An 18,574-nucleotide genomic window follows, 5' to 3' on the forward strand; every position below is an offset into this window, starting at 1 on the left:
TGAGGTTCCTGGAACCTACGCGTTGCAGGTTAATTATACATTATGGTCCTACGTTAAGCATTTAACACATTTCCTCTTTACGTATCTGATAAACGTATACAAATCAAAAAATCTTTAACAAAAACTATCTTTAAAATTGAATTATTCAAATCGAATTTTTGTCTAAAGTTATACTGCTGAGTAATTTCTTTTATCATATCATTCATATCAAATATTTGATGCATTGAATATTTGTATCGTAAGTATACATTTTTTAGATTGTACATTTTACATAAATAAGTAAGGTGAACAAGTGGGTACAGCTCTGTTGTACTATACTACTGTAATGTCTATAGTTGTCGAGTGGATTATTGTAGTGGATGTGTTAAATTTAAATTCAATGATTTTGTATACAAAAAATGATTCTGAGCAGTGAGTGATGATATTTGTCAGCCTATATTCCGGATCTAGCATAAATTTTACCCGGGGCATGCTAAGTATAAAATTAGTGCCCTTTCATAATTCAGCCCCCTCTATTATGCCACTGTTATTTAGTAATTTGGCACTCCTAAGTGTCTAATCAAGACTTTCGGGGCAAGTGACCCAGTTTGCCGTCCCGTAGAAATCTACATATTTATATTTATATATATATATATGTGTGTGTGTATAGACATATATTTATAATAATATTTTCAAAATATTTCGACTGTTTTTGAGCTATATAAAGGCATAAGACATTTTCAATCTCTTATAAAAATCGATTAAAAATTATTTACTAGGTAAGAAATGCTTTTAAAATGCAATATAAATCATATACTTTGACACTTTGTTAAGTTCTCAATTATAAAATATCGAAAATTTATAGTCACAATATTTTTTTATAAGTGTTAGATTTTTGAGAAAATGTCAAGTTTAAATGTTTACGGCATTCAATATAATTCACCCGTTGAATAATTAATTCTCCTCAAAAATGTTTTATATTTTATTGTATTTAAAAAAATAACAATAGATACTTGAAATGTTTACTAAAATAGTTGTATAATCATTATAATCAATTGCATTATACGTTATTTATCGATATAAGAAATTTTCAATTTTTTTAGTTTTTTCCTAAAAATGTCAATAAAAAATTATAAGTTGGGTTAAAATTCTTAAAAATTTAATAAAAAATTTACAAAAGTTATTCTTAATACTTTATAACCTTTATAATAATACAAAAATATATAGGTAACATTTTTTTTTTATATGCAACATCTGAAATTAGAATTTTGCCGAAATTCGATAAAATTGCAAAAATTACGATAATTATAATAAAAGTTATTTATTATAGTAAAATAATTCATAGACACTTTTTTTTATGAAAGCTTTAAATACAAAATTTCGCATAAGTAATTTATACTGAAACCATAAAATATAAAAAAAGTAAAATTTATAAAGAGTAAAGACAATTATTTTTATAGACATTTTAAATTACAATTTGGACAAAATTACTTGTATTTAAACGATAAATAACAATACGTTAATTGTTAAGTATTTTGACGAGAGAGAGCAAACATTTTTAAAATATTTATAGGCAGTGTTGTAATTACTAATTATAATTATAGATACTTTCAATTATAGTATCTAGATACAGACATTGGCGCAACTAGGTCTAAAATATTAGGGGGGCTATAGCCTCACAAATAAATACCTAATATAATTTATTTACTTTCATGCTTTCCAAAAAACTAGGAAGATTGTCTGGGTTATTTTTATTTTTAATAGTAATAACTTTTCGAATACAACTGGATACTTTTTTGGTAAATTAAAAATACTAAATAAGTTTTTTTTGCCCATTTTTAATCACCAAAATAAAATAAAAATATTGTATTATTGTGACCGCCGCAATAACGCTGGTCCATGTTCCTTACCCGCATAATATTTATTACTTTATTAGATAAAAATGTTATTATTAAATTGCATATTGAAGAATAAACTTTAATATTGAATATTTATACAATTTACTTTTTAATAATTCTGTTACAATAATTCGCTACGACATATTGTATAGGTCATAGGATGTATCTCACTATCTTATGTTAAAATTATTATTAAATCTTAAATAATTAAACAAATTTGGCGGGGCTAAAATACATTTTGAGGCCCCCCCCCTAGTTGCGCCAATGGATACAGATATAAGTGCCTATCTTAATAAGAGTGTCTTAAGGTAATTTAAAAACAAACCATTTTCTTTGTAAATATTTAATATAAAAATAAATAATACATAATTCAAAATCGTTGTAATCATTTTTATAGCAGATTTTGAATATAATTTTATGCAAATACAATAATAATAGTTATGTGCTTTATAATAAATCATAATTTAAGAAAATAAAATAAAAAAGTATTTTATTTAATAATATAAGTGATAGCCAATTGGTAATATTAATGTATTATCCACCAAAGACCTTAGGTTAGGTTAGGTTAACCTTAGATTTTAGTGTCCATTTTTAAATAAAGTATTAAGTATAAGACAAATACTCCAATACATTCGCCATAAGTAAATTTAGTTTTGGGGTTAATATATTTGTGTATCTACCAATAATAAATAGTGACTCAACTGGAGCGCTATAGAAGGGTGAATCGAATTATATTCCACGAATACTTTATAAACATTACGTACTAAATACCTTAAGAAATTGTTATTGAACTTTTTATTAAAAATATCTTGATAGTATATATATAACTTGAGTCATTATTCAACAGTATTGCCATCATTATTCTCTAAACTTCAATATTTCATCTTCAGAACTCAGAACTCTCTGATACAAGGTCTAATTCGGTTAAGTTTTCATTTAAACACTTTACATTTTGCAGCATAATAATAATTGTATCTTAAAAAGTATCTCAGATACTTCTATTAAGATGCCTATACAATATTTAGTATCTAAAATGTGACTTAAAATTTAAACCAAGCTCTATGCGTGAGGTGGTGCGTTTATTTATATACATTATGTATTTATAATTAATATAATATAATCAACGAATAACAATACACAGATACGTAATACGACCGCCTTCGACGAACATTTATTTAAATACATGAGTTATAAAATTAAACATGGTACCAATATAGTTACGTTTCGTTGAACTCTCACGTGTATTTTATTTTAGTCTACGAAAATCTCATCCTTGGCCGTCGCAATGCCCATCGCGGCATCGCACTGCGTGGGGGCCCGTGACGTAGTAAAAGCTCACGACACCAGCGATCACCAACATTGTTATTATTGTCACCGAATTTAAATAGTAAATATTCGTGTAGTCTGTGAAACAATTTGTATGATTATCAATTAGGTAATAATGTATTATCAAAAATACATGAAATTTGGTTTTGTTGTCAACAGGACAACAGCTATATTTGAAATTAATAATTATAAATTATACATTTATACTTAAGAATTATGATGATGACCAGACACATACTTTTGTTCATAGGATAAGGACAGTACTCTTTTATGATGCATTATCCTAATGTCCTTAACAATATAGTATTAAGTACATGAAATTGTACTCATATTTTGACAATATTAAGGGGTAATACATGATAACATTTTTTTTAAATTTGAATATTAATTTATATTTTATGGTTCAATCTATTAATGCAATATTAATAAAAAATAATAGGTATGTAATAAGGTTATTAAAGTTAAATGCGTAGGTAGGAAACATATTAACAAATATTTGTATTTAAAGTTTTATTTTTTAAATAATCATATATTAAAATATTTCTAATATTTCCAATGTATTAAGCTCCAAAATATTTCCATCATAAAGAAACACATTAAATAATAAGTTGACATTTTTTTTTTTTGCTTAGTATAGACCAGGGGTGGCCAACATGACTATGTACGCGAGCCACATGTATTAATAAAATTATATCAAGAGCTAAATTATCATCACAAATAAAGCGGATCTCGAAATAGAACTCTTGGAGTTATTAGAAGATGAAGGTCTTAAGCAGTTTATAAACAATTGTCCCTCTATATTGGAATTTTGGAAGCATATTTCTATATTAAAATATCCAAATATTAAAAACTGCGCGGTAAAATTGATATCAATTTTTGGAACGACGTATTCATGTGAATCACTTTATTCAACAATGAAAATAATTAAGTCAAAATATCGTTCAAATTTGACTGATGATCATCTTATAGAATTACTAAGAACTGCTTTTACATCAATTCAACCAGATCTTAAGAATCTTACTAAAAAAGTAGACACGAAAAAAATACCACGCAAACAAAATTAGCTTTATGTTTAATTTTTTAATTTATTATTCATATTAATTAATTTTTTTTTTGTTTGATTTAATCTATATTCTATCCACTATAATACTAAAGCCTTAAATAAATACAATAAAAACATTTTTTTATAAATGTATACAAAAAAAATTAAAATATTTTGGTTTTTGTAAATAAGACCGCGAGCCGCATACGACTGTGACGAGAGCCGCATGCGGCTCGCGAGCCGTGATTTGGCCACCCCTGGTATAGACCATTTAGGTCCTTCGCCGTAACCACCACTTCTCTCCATCTATCTCTGACTATGACTAACGCTTCACCGTTCAAAATCCCAGCATATCCAGATCTTTATGGACCCTATCTATCCATCTTTTTCTTAGACTGCTGAGCAGTCTTTTCCTCTTTAGCTTCCAGCTGGTTACTTGACCGATAGTCTGTTCTCGACCTCACTATACATGCCCTGCCCAACTTATCCTTTTACTTTCCATTGTAACATTTGTAACTATTATATCTGAAGAAATTGAAATAAAAACGAAATTATAATTTAAAATAATTAGTTTTTATAGTTGATACTTGATAGATAATATAGCCAATATAGGTAATAATTGAAATAATAAAGTATTAAGTAATCAGATAAAACAATTGATACACATATTATGAAGATAATCTAAGGGCAAAATAGAATAGGTAAAAACTGCATCATAGTTACTAATAATCATAATTCATAACATATAGTACTAGAGTACTTACCTATTACACATTTATTTCTAGCGATCATTTGTAAATTATATGAATTTTTAATTAAAAAATAATCTATACTTTTTGTGGATTTAATGAATTTGTCAACATCTTAACTTCATAATTATAAAAAATTATTATTAAAAATAAATAATTTTTTTCTATACTAAAATTCAAGCTTCAAAAAAAAAAAAAAAAAGAGGGAATAGTAAATATATCTGATATAATAACCCATTCTTCTTAATAGTACATAATGTCAAATTTCTTCGTCATAAATGATAAATAAAGATGTTAATTATTTGGTAATAATTCAAAAAATTATTTCTATAGAGCCTTATTATAACTTATATACGTATATGTATTTTCAAAATGTGTACTTATAAACAACTGTTTTACAATGCGGTGCCGTTATTCATTCAAAAGTTAACAATAATATAATTTGGTAAAAATATATATTTTTATAATAATTAAATAATATAAATATTTATAAGCACAATAATATAATAATTCTACCATAATAATCGAAATAATAATAGATTAATTAATTAATTTATAAGAAATATGAAAAATATATCATGACTTACTTATAGTTTTACACATACAATGATATATCATTAAATTCAAACTACTCGTATTAACACATCCATTTACATGATCCTCACACTTGAGATGATGCTCGACACTTATTTTTCACCAGTTATTAAAAAAATTACTGAAATTTTACTTTTTACCCTGCAAAGTACTAACTAACTTTTCTTTTCAGAAAATATATTTAAGTTTAAATATAATCATTTTTCTACAGCAACAAAAAAAAACATGATTTTAAAGTCAAAACAATAATAGCTTCACTCAGAATTTAAAATTTTTGAAAAGCGTGCATTTTTACGTAACACCAGTTTTCCGCAAAATTAATTTTACTTTTTGTTTTTGTTATTTTGTTATTATTCGAAAAATACTAATCACTGAACTTAAAACTTTCTAATATTAATGAAATAATACATAATGCAATTATAAAAAAAATGATGACTAATTTTAAACTATTTTATAGACATGGATTTTTCTAAGTTTTTTAGTTTTTTTTCTTTAAATGTTGATAAATATTTCTATATACTTTTTTTCAAAAAGCTTAACAATTTAAAACATAATATATTATGAATTTATTATTTGTTTTACGAAGTGTCCACCATGATTTTTTCTATAATTTATAAATATATATTTTTTATTACTGCATTTGTTATAACTAAACTAAAATTGTAATAGCCGACTATAAAGAATTCGGTGGTTTTTAACTACGATGCTCAGCGGTTGGTGTATCACGAGTGTCCTTGAAGAGTGCCGCATTTTTAATATTTTAACATAGCCATCAATGTTTAGGGAATGCAAATATTTTTGAAAATGTTTACCCCCCCACTATTAAATATATTATTATAACATACTGTTCAATACTAGGTATTGCATTTAGTAACAAAAATCTAAATGCCTAATATTATAAATTATCAAGTTTCTGTATCATACATATTATATATTCATAAATATGACTCACTTCGTTCTGAATCTAAAAGCATCATCATTTATTAAGAATTGTAATTTGCTTAAGGCATAGTTTGAGGAAACTTGGAACGTTAAGCTTCTCCAATATTAAAATTAGATCATCCAAAAATTTGTATTTTTTTGAAGTATTAAATTCTTAAAATTCTTCATTAATTATCTAATCTACACGATAATGGTTAACGTTGTTTGAAAAAATAATTTTTTAAAGTTTTAACAATTCATTACCTATTCGTGCATTTTCGGTAGTATATACATTTGGCCGTGGATTTAATAATACTATAATTGTATTACGAATTACAATATATTACTGATAAGTGATATTCATTTCAATTTATTTAGAATAAAGTTGGCAATAACGTATCTTTAGTACTGGTATTGGTCTTTACCATAATATCCATAACATTACTCATTATATACTTAAATTTTGAATTTAAATTCTCCATTTTGTTGCTCATAACTCATAATGCATAAGTCATAGCACTACTCCGCTTATTACTTATTAGTTTATGAATTTAATTATTAAAATATTTTTATTAAAAAAATAAATAAATATAGTTTTATCAAAATATTTTTCATTTTAATAATAGATATACTATAATATATTAATCCATTAATTGTATTAAATGTAGGAAAGTGGGTGAGAAAAAAAATCTTATGTTAGGTAAATAATATTATCTATTTACCTACACAAATTAATAGGTTTAGGTATATACCATATACCTATAGGAATGGGGGACAGACTAGGCAGAGCCCCACAGGTCTAAAACTGAAATTGTGCCTATGAGTTATTGTATAATATTTATGTTTCATGTATCATAAGGATTAATGTGCCGCAAAATCTTTGTAAGAGTTGAATTAGGTATGCAGCATTTTTAAAAATTTTGTGAACCAATGATGTAGATAATCATTTAATCTAACTTCCGTACGATAAATTGTTTTAAGAAAATTATTATAAAAAAGATATTGGTATAGTATTCATATAATCATATAGATATTATAAATTATAATTAACTATATCAATATAAACTATATAATAAAACCTGATAAAAACTTATATGTACATTTATTGTCGTTTTTTATAACATTGCAGACAGGTTATGTACCTACCTAAACTTCCTAAATAAGACGTGCAAAGCTCAAGAGCACAGATTAAACCTAAAATATTATTTATGATAAGCATGTCGATGTCATATATATAGTTATAATTTAATGTTTTAATTGAAATTATGAATTCATAGATAAATTCCTATTATTAGTTCCTTATTAGTTATTATATATGTATACTATATTTATCTATTTAATTTTTTTCTTTTTTCTTACTTGAATGAGTTGAATGCAATAATTGCAATATATTAAATGAAGTGATGGTTAATTATAATATAATCATACATATTATAGGTACTTATTTATATATATTAGGTAAAAATAAACGTTATGAAAAAAAGTCAAGTCAAGTTAAGTAGGTACTTAAGTTAAACTATATATAAATATTTAGATAAATAGGCATACCCAAGGCCGTAACTGAAAAATAATTTCGTGTGTGTGTGTGTGGGGGGGGGGGTTAAGCTAAAAAAATTGTGTTTTAATTAAAACAGAGATTGAAATAGTTATTTTACCACATAATATAACAAGAAAAAATTTCGGGGGGTTTGAACCCCCAAAACCCTCCCCCAGATACGGCCTTGGGTATACCTACTATAAGTAGGTACTTACTTGTTTACCTATATTGCTTACACTATTTTAGTGACCAATACGTATTAAAATGTTTAATTATCCTGTCTAGTACCTATAGGTTTAACTCAGTGGAGTAACACGAAACTTAGTGCCCTAGGATCAGGAGGTGAAGAGCTTAAACTCAAAAATTAAATTATTAAATAGTGATGCTAGAAACAGTCTGATACTATAGAATATTTTTCGTATTTTAATTTTGACTATTTTTATTATAAATACAATTTATTGACCTGGACATATCTTGGGGCTCTGATGGCCCCGGCTTAAATGCGTCACTGGTTTAACTACTTGTTGTTATTATTTGTCCTATAGTTTTACGTTTTATTCTTAAGTTATTACTCATTAGTCATTACCTATCAGCTATCAACGAGACAATGAATAAGACTTCAAAATTATTTTTTTAATTAGTTACAGAAAAATTCAATTATTATTATAGAATTATCGAACTATCATTATATTCTATTATGATATAACTATACCATACAAATATACAATAATGTGATTGTTCAAATGAAATAATGTGAACTAGCTACGTCAATATATCAGTAGCTATTTAGTTATTATGTAGAGTTGTATACTTGTATTATCTGACCTTTAAACCTTTTTTATGGCGACTGGTGGGCATTGGATTTAAATCTATAGATATTTTATATAATATTCAATAAGATCCCCACTGTATTACATAATATTGATCCTAATTTCTAATAGTTATTATCAGGGCTCGGGACTTAAAGCATTTGCTTATTTTTATGGATTGACATAAAATGTAGCAGAGTGCTATAGAACTATAGAAGCGTATGCCATGTTACAACACGTTCAATTATGAAATTGTTAAATTATAAAAGTGCTTTTTTTGCCCTTTTCAATGATTTTTTAAAACGATGCATATATCCAGTTTTTCTGATTATTTTGGCTTTTTGACCAGTTTTTCGACTTTTTATAGTTTTTTTTCAGAAAATCGCTCGGAAAATCTATAAACAATAAGGCAAAATGTCTCGAAAGTGAAGTTTGATTTTTTTATAATATAAAGATTTTTTTTTTTTGATGTTTTAGAAACTTTTCCTAATCGTTTTATTTCAATATTTTTTGTAATATTTAATTATATTATTTTTAGCGCAGTTACAAATTAATGTCTAGCACCTACTTTATCATGTAAAAAAGAGTTTTTTTTTTTTGATTAAATATTTTAGTTTTTTAAATGCTTATTTAAATGCTTGTTCTAATGATTTTAAGTGCTATAAGCCCTGGTTATTATAATAATTATTATAAGTATACTTATTATAATCCTAACCTAACACGTTTCGAGTGTACCATAACATCCATAAGTCATAAGTACCTACTGCAAATTTATTATTCATATAAAAACAATGATTATTGATATCGAGTAAAAAAAATTGTTACCGTTGGGTGATTTCAATCATACGACATATAATAATATCTACACACAGTCTTTTAAAATATCTAAGGTTTTTAAGTCGGACTAGGACTAAGTCACACACTCACACACTATAATGTTCCAAATTTCTTATACTAGTATAATAATACCTATAATTACCTTCATATATATTACATATATACCTAGGTGGTTACTGGCTAGGTATTAATATTATTAATATTTTAGTATAATAAAATAACCATTCACCGTTATCGTACGTTTTCAATGTTTTTATATACCGACTATTTTATAGATTTTAAAATAAATAAATATATATAAATATATATTAAGTTTAAACATTGATTTTATAATATATTATAAAATCAATGGTTCAATTTATTATTGTACAACTGTAACTGTATGTCTTTTAACGCTATTCAAGTAGGTATTTAGAGACTTTAATGGACTGTAGTACTGCCAGGACGACAATATTCTTTCGAAATAGTCTTCGTTGTCTATAATAATGTATACTTATTAATTATATTTAAAATGTGATAATGTATTATGTATAGGTACATATGGTATACAATATACTTACCCAACAAATAACAATACAAGAACACAGAACTATATGTATATAGTTTAATAGTTTAATAGTTTATAGTATTTACTGTTTATAGTTTTTAACGTGTGTTTGTAGTTTGTATGCGTTTTCTCCGTTTTAAAGACACAGCAAATTTTACGTTCTGAGGAATCCATTTAACATTTAATTCGGTTTTTTCCATTATGCTTGATAATACAGTGAATTTACTCATTATACTTATACAATTTAAAAGTTAAAATATTACCTAGTGAACCTCATAGGTTTTTTTATATATATTTTAATTTTAATGCAAGTTATGAACGTTTTAAATTCTAGCGTCCTCTTAAATTATTATCTATAATAAGTAATTATTTTTATTCATAATTTTATCAGAATAAAAAACAATTTTAATTTAGTTATTTGTCTGTAATAATATGAATTAAAAATAACCATTTTTAATTTTAAACAAAAAAGGAACATATTATTTAAGTAGCATAGACGTTATAATGCATATTATTATTATTATACACTATACAGATTTGAATACTTAATTATCTAATTATCTTTGGAAGGCAAATATTAACAAAAATTTAAATTTTACTTTTTTATAAATTAGATGTCGTTAAATACTTAAACCACAAGAAACCTGAATATTTAAAATGTCATTCCCGCTTTTTCACTCAAGAAAATAACACAATAATCGTATACTCAATTTTGGCGGTTAACATTAATCTTTAAGGTTATTATATAATAAATTATACTGATATTGGTTAGTGATTATAAAACACAGATATATACTAATAGTATATATCTGTGTTATAAAATCACGTTTCGTGATCTATTTATCAACAAACAGATATTATCATGTTTAATATTTCCTCTTCCATTATTAAGCAATACCTATTATTTGATATATTATTATTATTTATTATCCACTGGGCACTGACCACTATTAAATGTTGTGGTCCTCAATCTTAATCGGAATTCATAATCATTATTCTTATTCTACATACGAGTATTATAAGCGAATCTAAATGTCTGATAACTAATACCTAATAAGTAATAACTATATATTTCATAATTAATTGTTATTAGATACTCCTACTGTAGTACAGACGTACTTCTCGCGCTGTGTGCAATATTCGTTTTATTTGTTTTTTCCACGTGGTTTTTTGCGGTTTCAGCTTGATCACTCAGGTAGTTTTACCCAACGAGTGATTCATATAATAATAATTTATATTTTTTGAAAAGTCAATGGATTTTTCATTAATTTTATAAATATAATTTATTTTTATAGATCTTGTAATGGCTAGTGTACTTGTGGTTGGTGGCGGAGGTCGAGAAAATGCAATTGCCTGGAAATTATCAAGTTCTTCAAAAGTAAGAATAATTTAAATGTATAATAATAATATTAAATTAAGTCAATATTTTTTATATTAATTCAGTATTAATTATATACATCAAACAAAAGTACAAAACCAATTAATCAGATGTATGCTTTATTATTTATTTGATTTTAAGCTGGTATAAAATTGGTTTTGATAGATATATGTATAATATATTTTACATTGTATATATTAAAACGGTATTTGGAAAAAAAGCCCCTAATAACATTTATCGGAAACAAAATCCCCATTATAGGAAAAAAACCCTGTACCAACTAAATACATTATTCATTATTTTATTACGATTAACATAATTAAATATAATCATTACATTTATCTATGTAACACATCTTTAACATATTATCTAAAAGTATAGCTGCAATCTGCATTTAACATTTTAAATCATTTTTAAACTTATTTAACATTTTTTTTTTATATAATACAAATGATAAATGACAATTATTTTAAATTTTTACCTTAAACATTTTTTAATTATTTTAAATTTTTATTCTCAAATTTTTTTTAAATTATGTAGGTACAAATGACAATTATCGACAATGTTAAATGCAGATTTCAGCTATACTTAAAGATATGTTAAAGAAATGTTACATAGATAAATAAAATGATTATATTTAATTATGTAAATCATAATAAAATAACGAATAATGTATTTAGTTGGTACAGGGCTTTTTTTTCCTAGATTCATTAAAACCTATTTACATCAAAATACATAGTTCTATAATAGCCAGCACGAGCTAAATATATATAAATGCTTACTGTCATTTTTTCTCATTTAATAAAGAATATAGTATTGTTAGTTGTATCAATGTAATAAATATTAGAATTGGACCCATGCAAGTATTTTATATTAATAGTTTTTAGAAATATGGTTTAGACAAAATTAATTAATTTATCCTATAATAGTATTAAATGAGTGAGAGTAAAATCCATCCATTTTACATCAAAGTAAGCTATGGTGTACATTAATTAAGTATTCAAGATTTTATAATATTTAACCTGTAGTGGAAATACTAGACAATAAAATTATAATAATTGTATGTCTAGATAAGTTTACCTATTCGAAGATTTATATATCTATTTATAAATATTTCATAATACCTTTTTTCTTTTTACAGGTGAATAAAATTTATATTACACCAAACAATATTGGAGCTACATTATTCCCTCAAGTCGAATTTGTAGATTTGGATGTTAACAATTTTGAAGTATGAAGTTAAAAGTTTTATTATATTTTTTATTAAGGATCATGTCAACTGATAGTTTATTTTAACATAAATAAAGAAGTTACTATTTTTAATTATTTATTTTTAGTGGTATATTTTGAATATTTTTCCGTGATAAAATTAAGTAAATAGATACAGCAATAATATAGGAGTATCACATTGCCAATAAAATAAACCTTATATTAATTTAAATATTATTTTTGGAAATTATTTTACATTCATTTTTTTTTAATTATAGTTATTGGCAAAATGGTGTGTAGAGACATCTATAGACTTAATAATTGTTGGTCCTGAAGATCCTCTTGCATCAGGAATTGCTGATGTATTAGCTGCTCACAATTTGAATTGTTTTGGACCATCTGCTAAAGCGGCCCGTATTGAAAGTGATAAAGAATGGTCAAAACAATTTATGGATGAATTTAATATTCCAACAGCCAAATGGAGATCATTCAATGATGTTAAACAAGCAACAGATTTTGTTTATTCGTAATTATTCTTACTAATATTTATAAATAGTATTAAATAATATTTGTATATGACACTTATTTAATCTATGTATATATATTGTACTAGGGCTGATTATCCTGCATTAGTAATAAAAGCAAGTGGCCTTGCTGCAGGCAAAGGAGTGGTAGTTGCTTCTAATAAACAAGAAGCATGCTTAGCATTAGATGCTATCTTAACAGAAAATCGCTTTGGTAAAGCTGGTCAGACTGTTGTAGTTGAAGAATTGTTACAAGGAGAAGAAGTTTCTGTATGATACATTCATTTTAATTTGGAAAAGTGTTTATATTTATATTTGGTATTTTTTTTATATAGGTTTTATGTTTTACTGATGGTGTTAATATAAAGGTCATGCTACCAAGTCAAGATTATAAAAGGGCATATAATCAAGACAAGGGTCCAAATACTGGAGGTATGGGAGCATTTTGTCCTTGTTACAACATGCCTCAAAATGAGTTGGATGAGGCAAAAAATATTTTACAAAGGGCTGTTGATGGTCTCCGTAATCGTGGGTCTCCTTTTGTGGGTGAGTATTTTTTATTGATCATTGTTATTTTTAAAAATTATTATTTATTTTATATTTTTTAGGTGTACTTTATGCCGGATTAATGGTTACTAATGATGGTATTAGAGTTTTAGAGTTCAATTGTCGTTTTGGTGATCCTGAAACCCAGACAATATTGCCACTATTAAATTCAGACCTTTATGAAATTATGAAAGTGTGTAATTAATAATTATTATTAATATTAATTATAAGATATTACCTAACAACTATTATATTAAATTTATAAATGTTTGTACTTAACTAGGCATGTTGTGATGGTACTTTGAATAAAGTTGAAGTTGATTGGAAAACTGATAAATTTTGTGTCGGTGTTGTAATGGCTAGTAGAGGATATCCGTTAACATCCAGTAAAGGCGATGTAATATCTGGTAATTTATGTAACTGAGTTATTAATTAGTATTTAATTAAACTATTATCATTGTAATTTTTTTTTTGAAACATAGTTATAATTGAGAATTTTTTAGGATTACCTAGTGTAACAAAAGGCATGGTATTTCACATGGGTACTAAATTGAACAACTATGGGGAATTAGTTACAAATGGAGGCCGTGTATTGATTGTGATAACTATTCATCAAGACTTAGTCTTAGCTGCTGCTAGAGCAACTATGGCTTGTGGCAGAATAATGTTTAATGGTGCTCAATTCAGAACAGATATTGCCCATAGAGGAATTGCTAGGTTTGAATCATTATTTATTTTTATTATTTTATTGATAATTATCTGTAGTTGTTTTTAATATTTTTAGAGCAATTCTTGCTAAGGGTGCAACAACCTATAAGTCTAGTGGTGTTGACATAACTGCTGGAAATAATTTAATTCCAATTTATAAACAAATGGTATCCATCACAAAACGTCAAGGAGTGCTTGGAGATTTGGGTTCATTTGGTGCTATGTTTGATCTCAAAGCAGCTGCATTCCAGGATCCAATACTTGTGTCCAGTTCAGATGGAGTTGGTACTAAATTGAAGGTATGGAAAATTGGGATAACTTTATTTAGTGTATTAGAAATTATATCCCAGAATTAACTTCTATAAACTGAATAGTATCTAAATGGTGTGGTTACCATTATTTTTAATTAGCAATCAATAATTTTAAATTATTTACAATTATCAAAGCGTTTTTTTTCTTATAAAATCTCCATTTTATATATTTTTCTGTCGTTTAATTTATTTGAACTAGTCTTTTTTGTATTATTGTTTTTTTGATTATTTTTAATACTAATAAAAAGTATTGACCGGTTTTTGTTTGTAATTTAACTGATGCTAGGACAGATAGATAACAGTGCTACTTTCATTTCTTCTAGAAGAGATGTTGTTCTTTTCTTGATAGCAAAATTATCTTCTTATATTTTTGGATATGTGTACACTTTAGTCCCCATGGTTGCAGTATACTGGAATTAATTTACGGATAAATTATTCTTTTATATCTACAGTTAAAGTATAGAAAAGTTTGGGATAAAACCTAAATTGTTTCTAGTTATTTATGACTGCGGTCACAACTCAGTTGTCTCAATATATAAAATATATTTTTATTTTTTCTTGGATTTATTATTTATATACGCAATTTTTCTAAAGGTTGCTCTAACATGTAATAGTCATGAATCAATTGGACAAGATCTTGTTGCAATGTGTGTTAATGATATATTAGTTCATGGCGCTGAACCTTTATTTTTCCTTGATTATTATGCAACTGGTCGATTGGAAGGAGGAGCTGTTGTTCAAGTTGTTAAAGGCATTGTAGATGGTTGCCATCAATCTGGATGTGCTCTTATAGGTAATTATTTATTATAGTTCATTCATATAACTAAATTATTTAATTGACATTGGTTTTTAGGTGGAGAAACAGCAGAAATGCCAGGCCTTTATCATAATAATGACTATGATGTAGCCGGCTTTGCAGTAGGAGCAGTAGAGCGAAATAAGATTTTGCCTCATATTGAGGATATTGTTTCTGGGGATGTTGTTATTGGTTTAGAATCAAGTGGTGTTCATGCTAATGGATTTAGTTTGATTCGTAAAATAATGGACATGGGTTGTCATAAATTTACAGATGAAGCCCCTTTTAGCTTGGACAAGAAAACTTATGGTTAGATTTTCATTTTTAAATATTTTTATGATAGGTATATTGTAAAAGCAGCATATTGATGTTTTTTAGCTCAATAATTAAAATTAACTTATAATAATATTTCAATAATTGTTTTTGTGCTATAAATGTCTTATAAGTTTAAATAAAATTTTAGGTGAAGAACTTTTAACTCCTACAGTAATTTATGTTGAGCAAGTATTACCTTCAATAAGAAATAATCATATAAAAGCATTGGCTCATATTACTGGAGGTGGTTTAATAGAAAATATTCCACGTATTCTACCAAAAAATAAAAAAGTTGTTTTAGATGCTACAAAATGGAATATCCAGCCTGTATATGGTTGGATAGCTGCAACAGGTATAATTAATATTTAATACATATTAATTTTAATCCATTATTAATTTTATTTTTATGTTATATGTATTTAATTTGGTTGAATAGGTAGCATCAATGAAACAGAAATGTTACGAACACTGAATTGTGGTTTGGGTATGATATTAATAGTTGATAGGAAACACGTTGAAGATGTTCTGTCTGCTACTAATGGTAAAGTTGTTGGCATAGTTGATGAAAAAATGTCTGGTAAGTCCCACCAGTTTACATAATATACCAAAAAGTATAATTAACTTTTTGTAGACTGTGTAACAATACATATATATAATTTAGAAAAAAAGAGAGCTCAAAGTGTGAACTTTCATTAATACTTGTAGACGAACAACCAGTTGAAGTGAAAAAATTTGCGAATGCCATGGAGCCTTTGATGCGTCCCCATATTCAAACTTATGTTGCATCCAGGATGCATCCTAAAATGCGTGTAGCTGTTCTTATATCAGGATCTGGAACCAATTTACAGGTAAAATATAATAGTATTAATTGTTATTTATAATGCCTGAATAATTTCAATAATCCCTTAATAATTTTTTTTTTTTTTTTTTTAATATAGTCATTGATTGATACTACTACTGATGATCCATCTATGATGTCTGAAATTGTCTTAGTAATCTCCAATAAACCTGGGGTTGAAGGTCTAAAGCGTGCCAGACGTGCTGGTATATTGGCTTTGGTAATACATTAAAAAATTATATTTTGTAAATGTGATTGATTTATATTGATTTATTTAGGCAATAGATCATACTAAGTTTAAATCACGTGAAGAATTTGAAAATGAAATATTGAAAGAATTAGAACAAACCCAAGTAGATGTTGTTTGCTTAGCTGGTTTTATGCGTGTGTTAACAAAGAACTTTGTGAGCAAATGGAGAGGTCGTCTATTAAACATACACCCTTCACTTTTACCTTTATTCAAAGGCCTTCGTCCTCAAAAACAAGCCATTGAATCTGGTGTACGAGTTTCTGGCTGTACAGTTCATTTTGTAGAAGTAAATATTTTTATTTTTATTTTTTGTGTTTATATCTTATCTTAATTTATTTCTTAATTTTTAGGAGGAAATTGATACTGGAGCAATTATTGTACAAGAAAGTGTGAATATAAGTTTAGATGAAACAGAAGAAAGTCTTATTGAAAAAATTAAGGAGGTTGAACACATCGCTTTTCCAAAAGCTTTAAAACTGTTTGCTACCAATCAAGTTTATTTGGATAAAGATATTGGAAAAGTAAAATGGTTATCTAATTCAAGTGATGTATTTAGAAATATTGTTTAAATAAACAATTAAAAAATCATTTTTACATTTATTTTATATTCTATAATTTTTATTTTATTTTTCTATTAGATATAAATATTTCCATTAGTTATAACTATACAATTGTTTCTGAATACATATACAATACTTAAAATATTGTTATAGAATTTTATGTTTCTTGTGTTTAATTTTTACTATAATATTATGTATTTAAGTAAAATTATCTATAATATTTTTTATGCATTCTTTTACTAATTTTTGTTTTGACCAATTTAAATATATTATACATTATTGTTTTAAATTATAATATGTATATGTTTCAATAAATAAAATTATTATTTCGTCATATATTTTTTTTTATGTTCATGTATATTTATATACAATGTGATTCTTTTAACATTTTAGATTCTGAACGGAGTGATGAATGTATTGTTTTACAATGATGTGTTTTTTTATTTTTGTGTCTGTCATCACGTTTTGGAGTAATAATAGTGCTTTGATTTTTTCATTTCAGCCCTTAATTGAAAAGAAAATTGAATCTAGTTGATATTTTGGGGGGTCAAAAGTAAAATATTTCCAGTACCTAGTTTTCAAAAGTGTCAGGTAAAACAACCTTTTCGACAAACTCAAAAACGAATCATTGTAAATACTTGAAATTTTCACAAAATGTTTATATTAGTGTTATCTATTTACGATTAAATTTTCAAAACATTGAATTTTTTTAAATTAATTATAGACCATTGAAATTTTCGATTTTTCTAAATTTTTTTTGTTTGAAATGCCGATAAAAAAAATTTGACTTCCCAATAAATCTTTAAAATTTAATACAAGGTTTATTATAAGTTTTTCTTATTGTAGTAAAAACAATCAAAAATCGTTAGTTACAACTTGTGTTTATAAACATTAAAAGTT

The 18,574-nt window shown here is 25.7% G+C and overlaps 1 protein-coding gene across 1 annotated transcript; it reads left to right on the forward strand.

Moving 5' to 3' along the window:
• Positions 1-11,114: 11,114 nt before the first annotated feature.
• On the forward strand, positions 11,115-18,010 carry LOC132931992 (trifunctional purine biosynthetic protein adenosine-3). The gene is made up of 18 exons (XM_060998150.1): positions 11,115-11,434; positions 11,535-11,617; positions 12,759-12,848; positions 13,105-13,352; positions 13,440-13,620; positions 13,686-13,896; positions 13,959-14,089; positions 14,180-14,303; positions 14,400-14,613; positions 14,681-14,903; positions 15,510-15,708; positions 15,769-16,020; positions 16,175-16,378; positions 16,463-16,603; positions 16,732-16,874; positions 16,965-17,084; positions 17,143-17,400; positions 17,465-18,010. Exons 2-18 carry the CDS (start codon positions 11,543-11,545, stop codon positions 17,681-17,683), a joined length of 3,033 nt encoding a protein of 1,010 aa, XP_060854133.1. The 5' UTR covers positions 11,115-11,434; positions 11,535-11,542; the 3' UTR covers positions 17,684-18,010.
• Positions 18,011-18,574: the final 564 nt, after the last annotated feature.

Source organism: Rhopalosiphum padi, chromosome 1 (assembly GCF_020882245.1).
Source record: "Rhopalosiphum padi isolate XX-2018 chromosome 1, ASM2088224v1, whole genome shotgun sequence".
NCBI lineage: Eukaryota > Metazoa > Arthropoda > Insecta > Hemiptera > Aphididae > Rhopalosiphum > Rhopalosiphum padi.

What these genes read in the sequence shown, in the direction of transcription:
- LOC132931992 (XM_060998150.1), top strand. Translation starts at nt 11,543, where the DNA reads ATGGCTAGTGTACTTGTGGTTGGTGGCGGAGGTCGAGAAAATGCAATT. An exon ending in AATTATCAAGTTCTTCAAAA is followed by an intron (nt 11,618 to 12,758) that starts GTAAGAATAATT and finishes TTCTTTTTACAG; the next exon opens with GTGAATAAAATTTATATTAC. An exon ending in TACAAGGAGAAGAAGTTTCT is followed by an intron (nt 13,621 to 13,685) that starts GTATGATACATT and finishes TTTTTTATATAG; the next exon opens with GTTTTATGTTTTACTGATGG.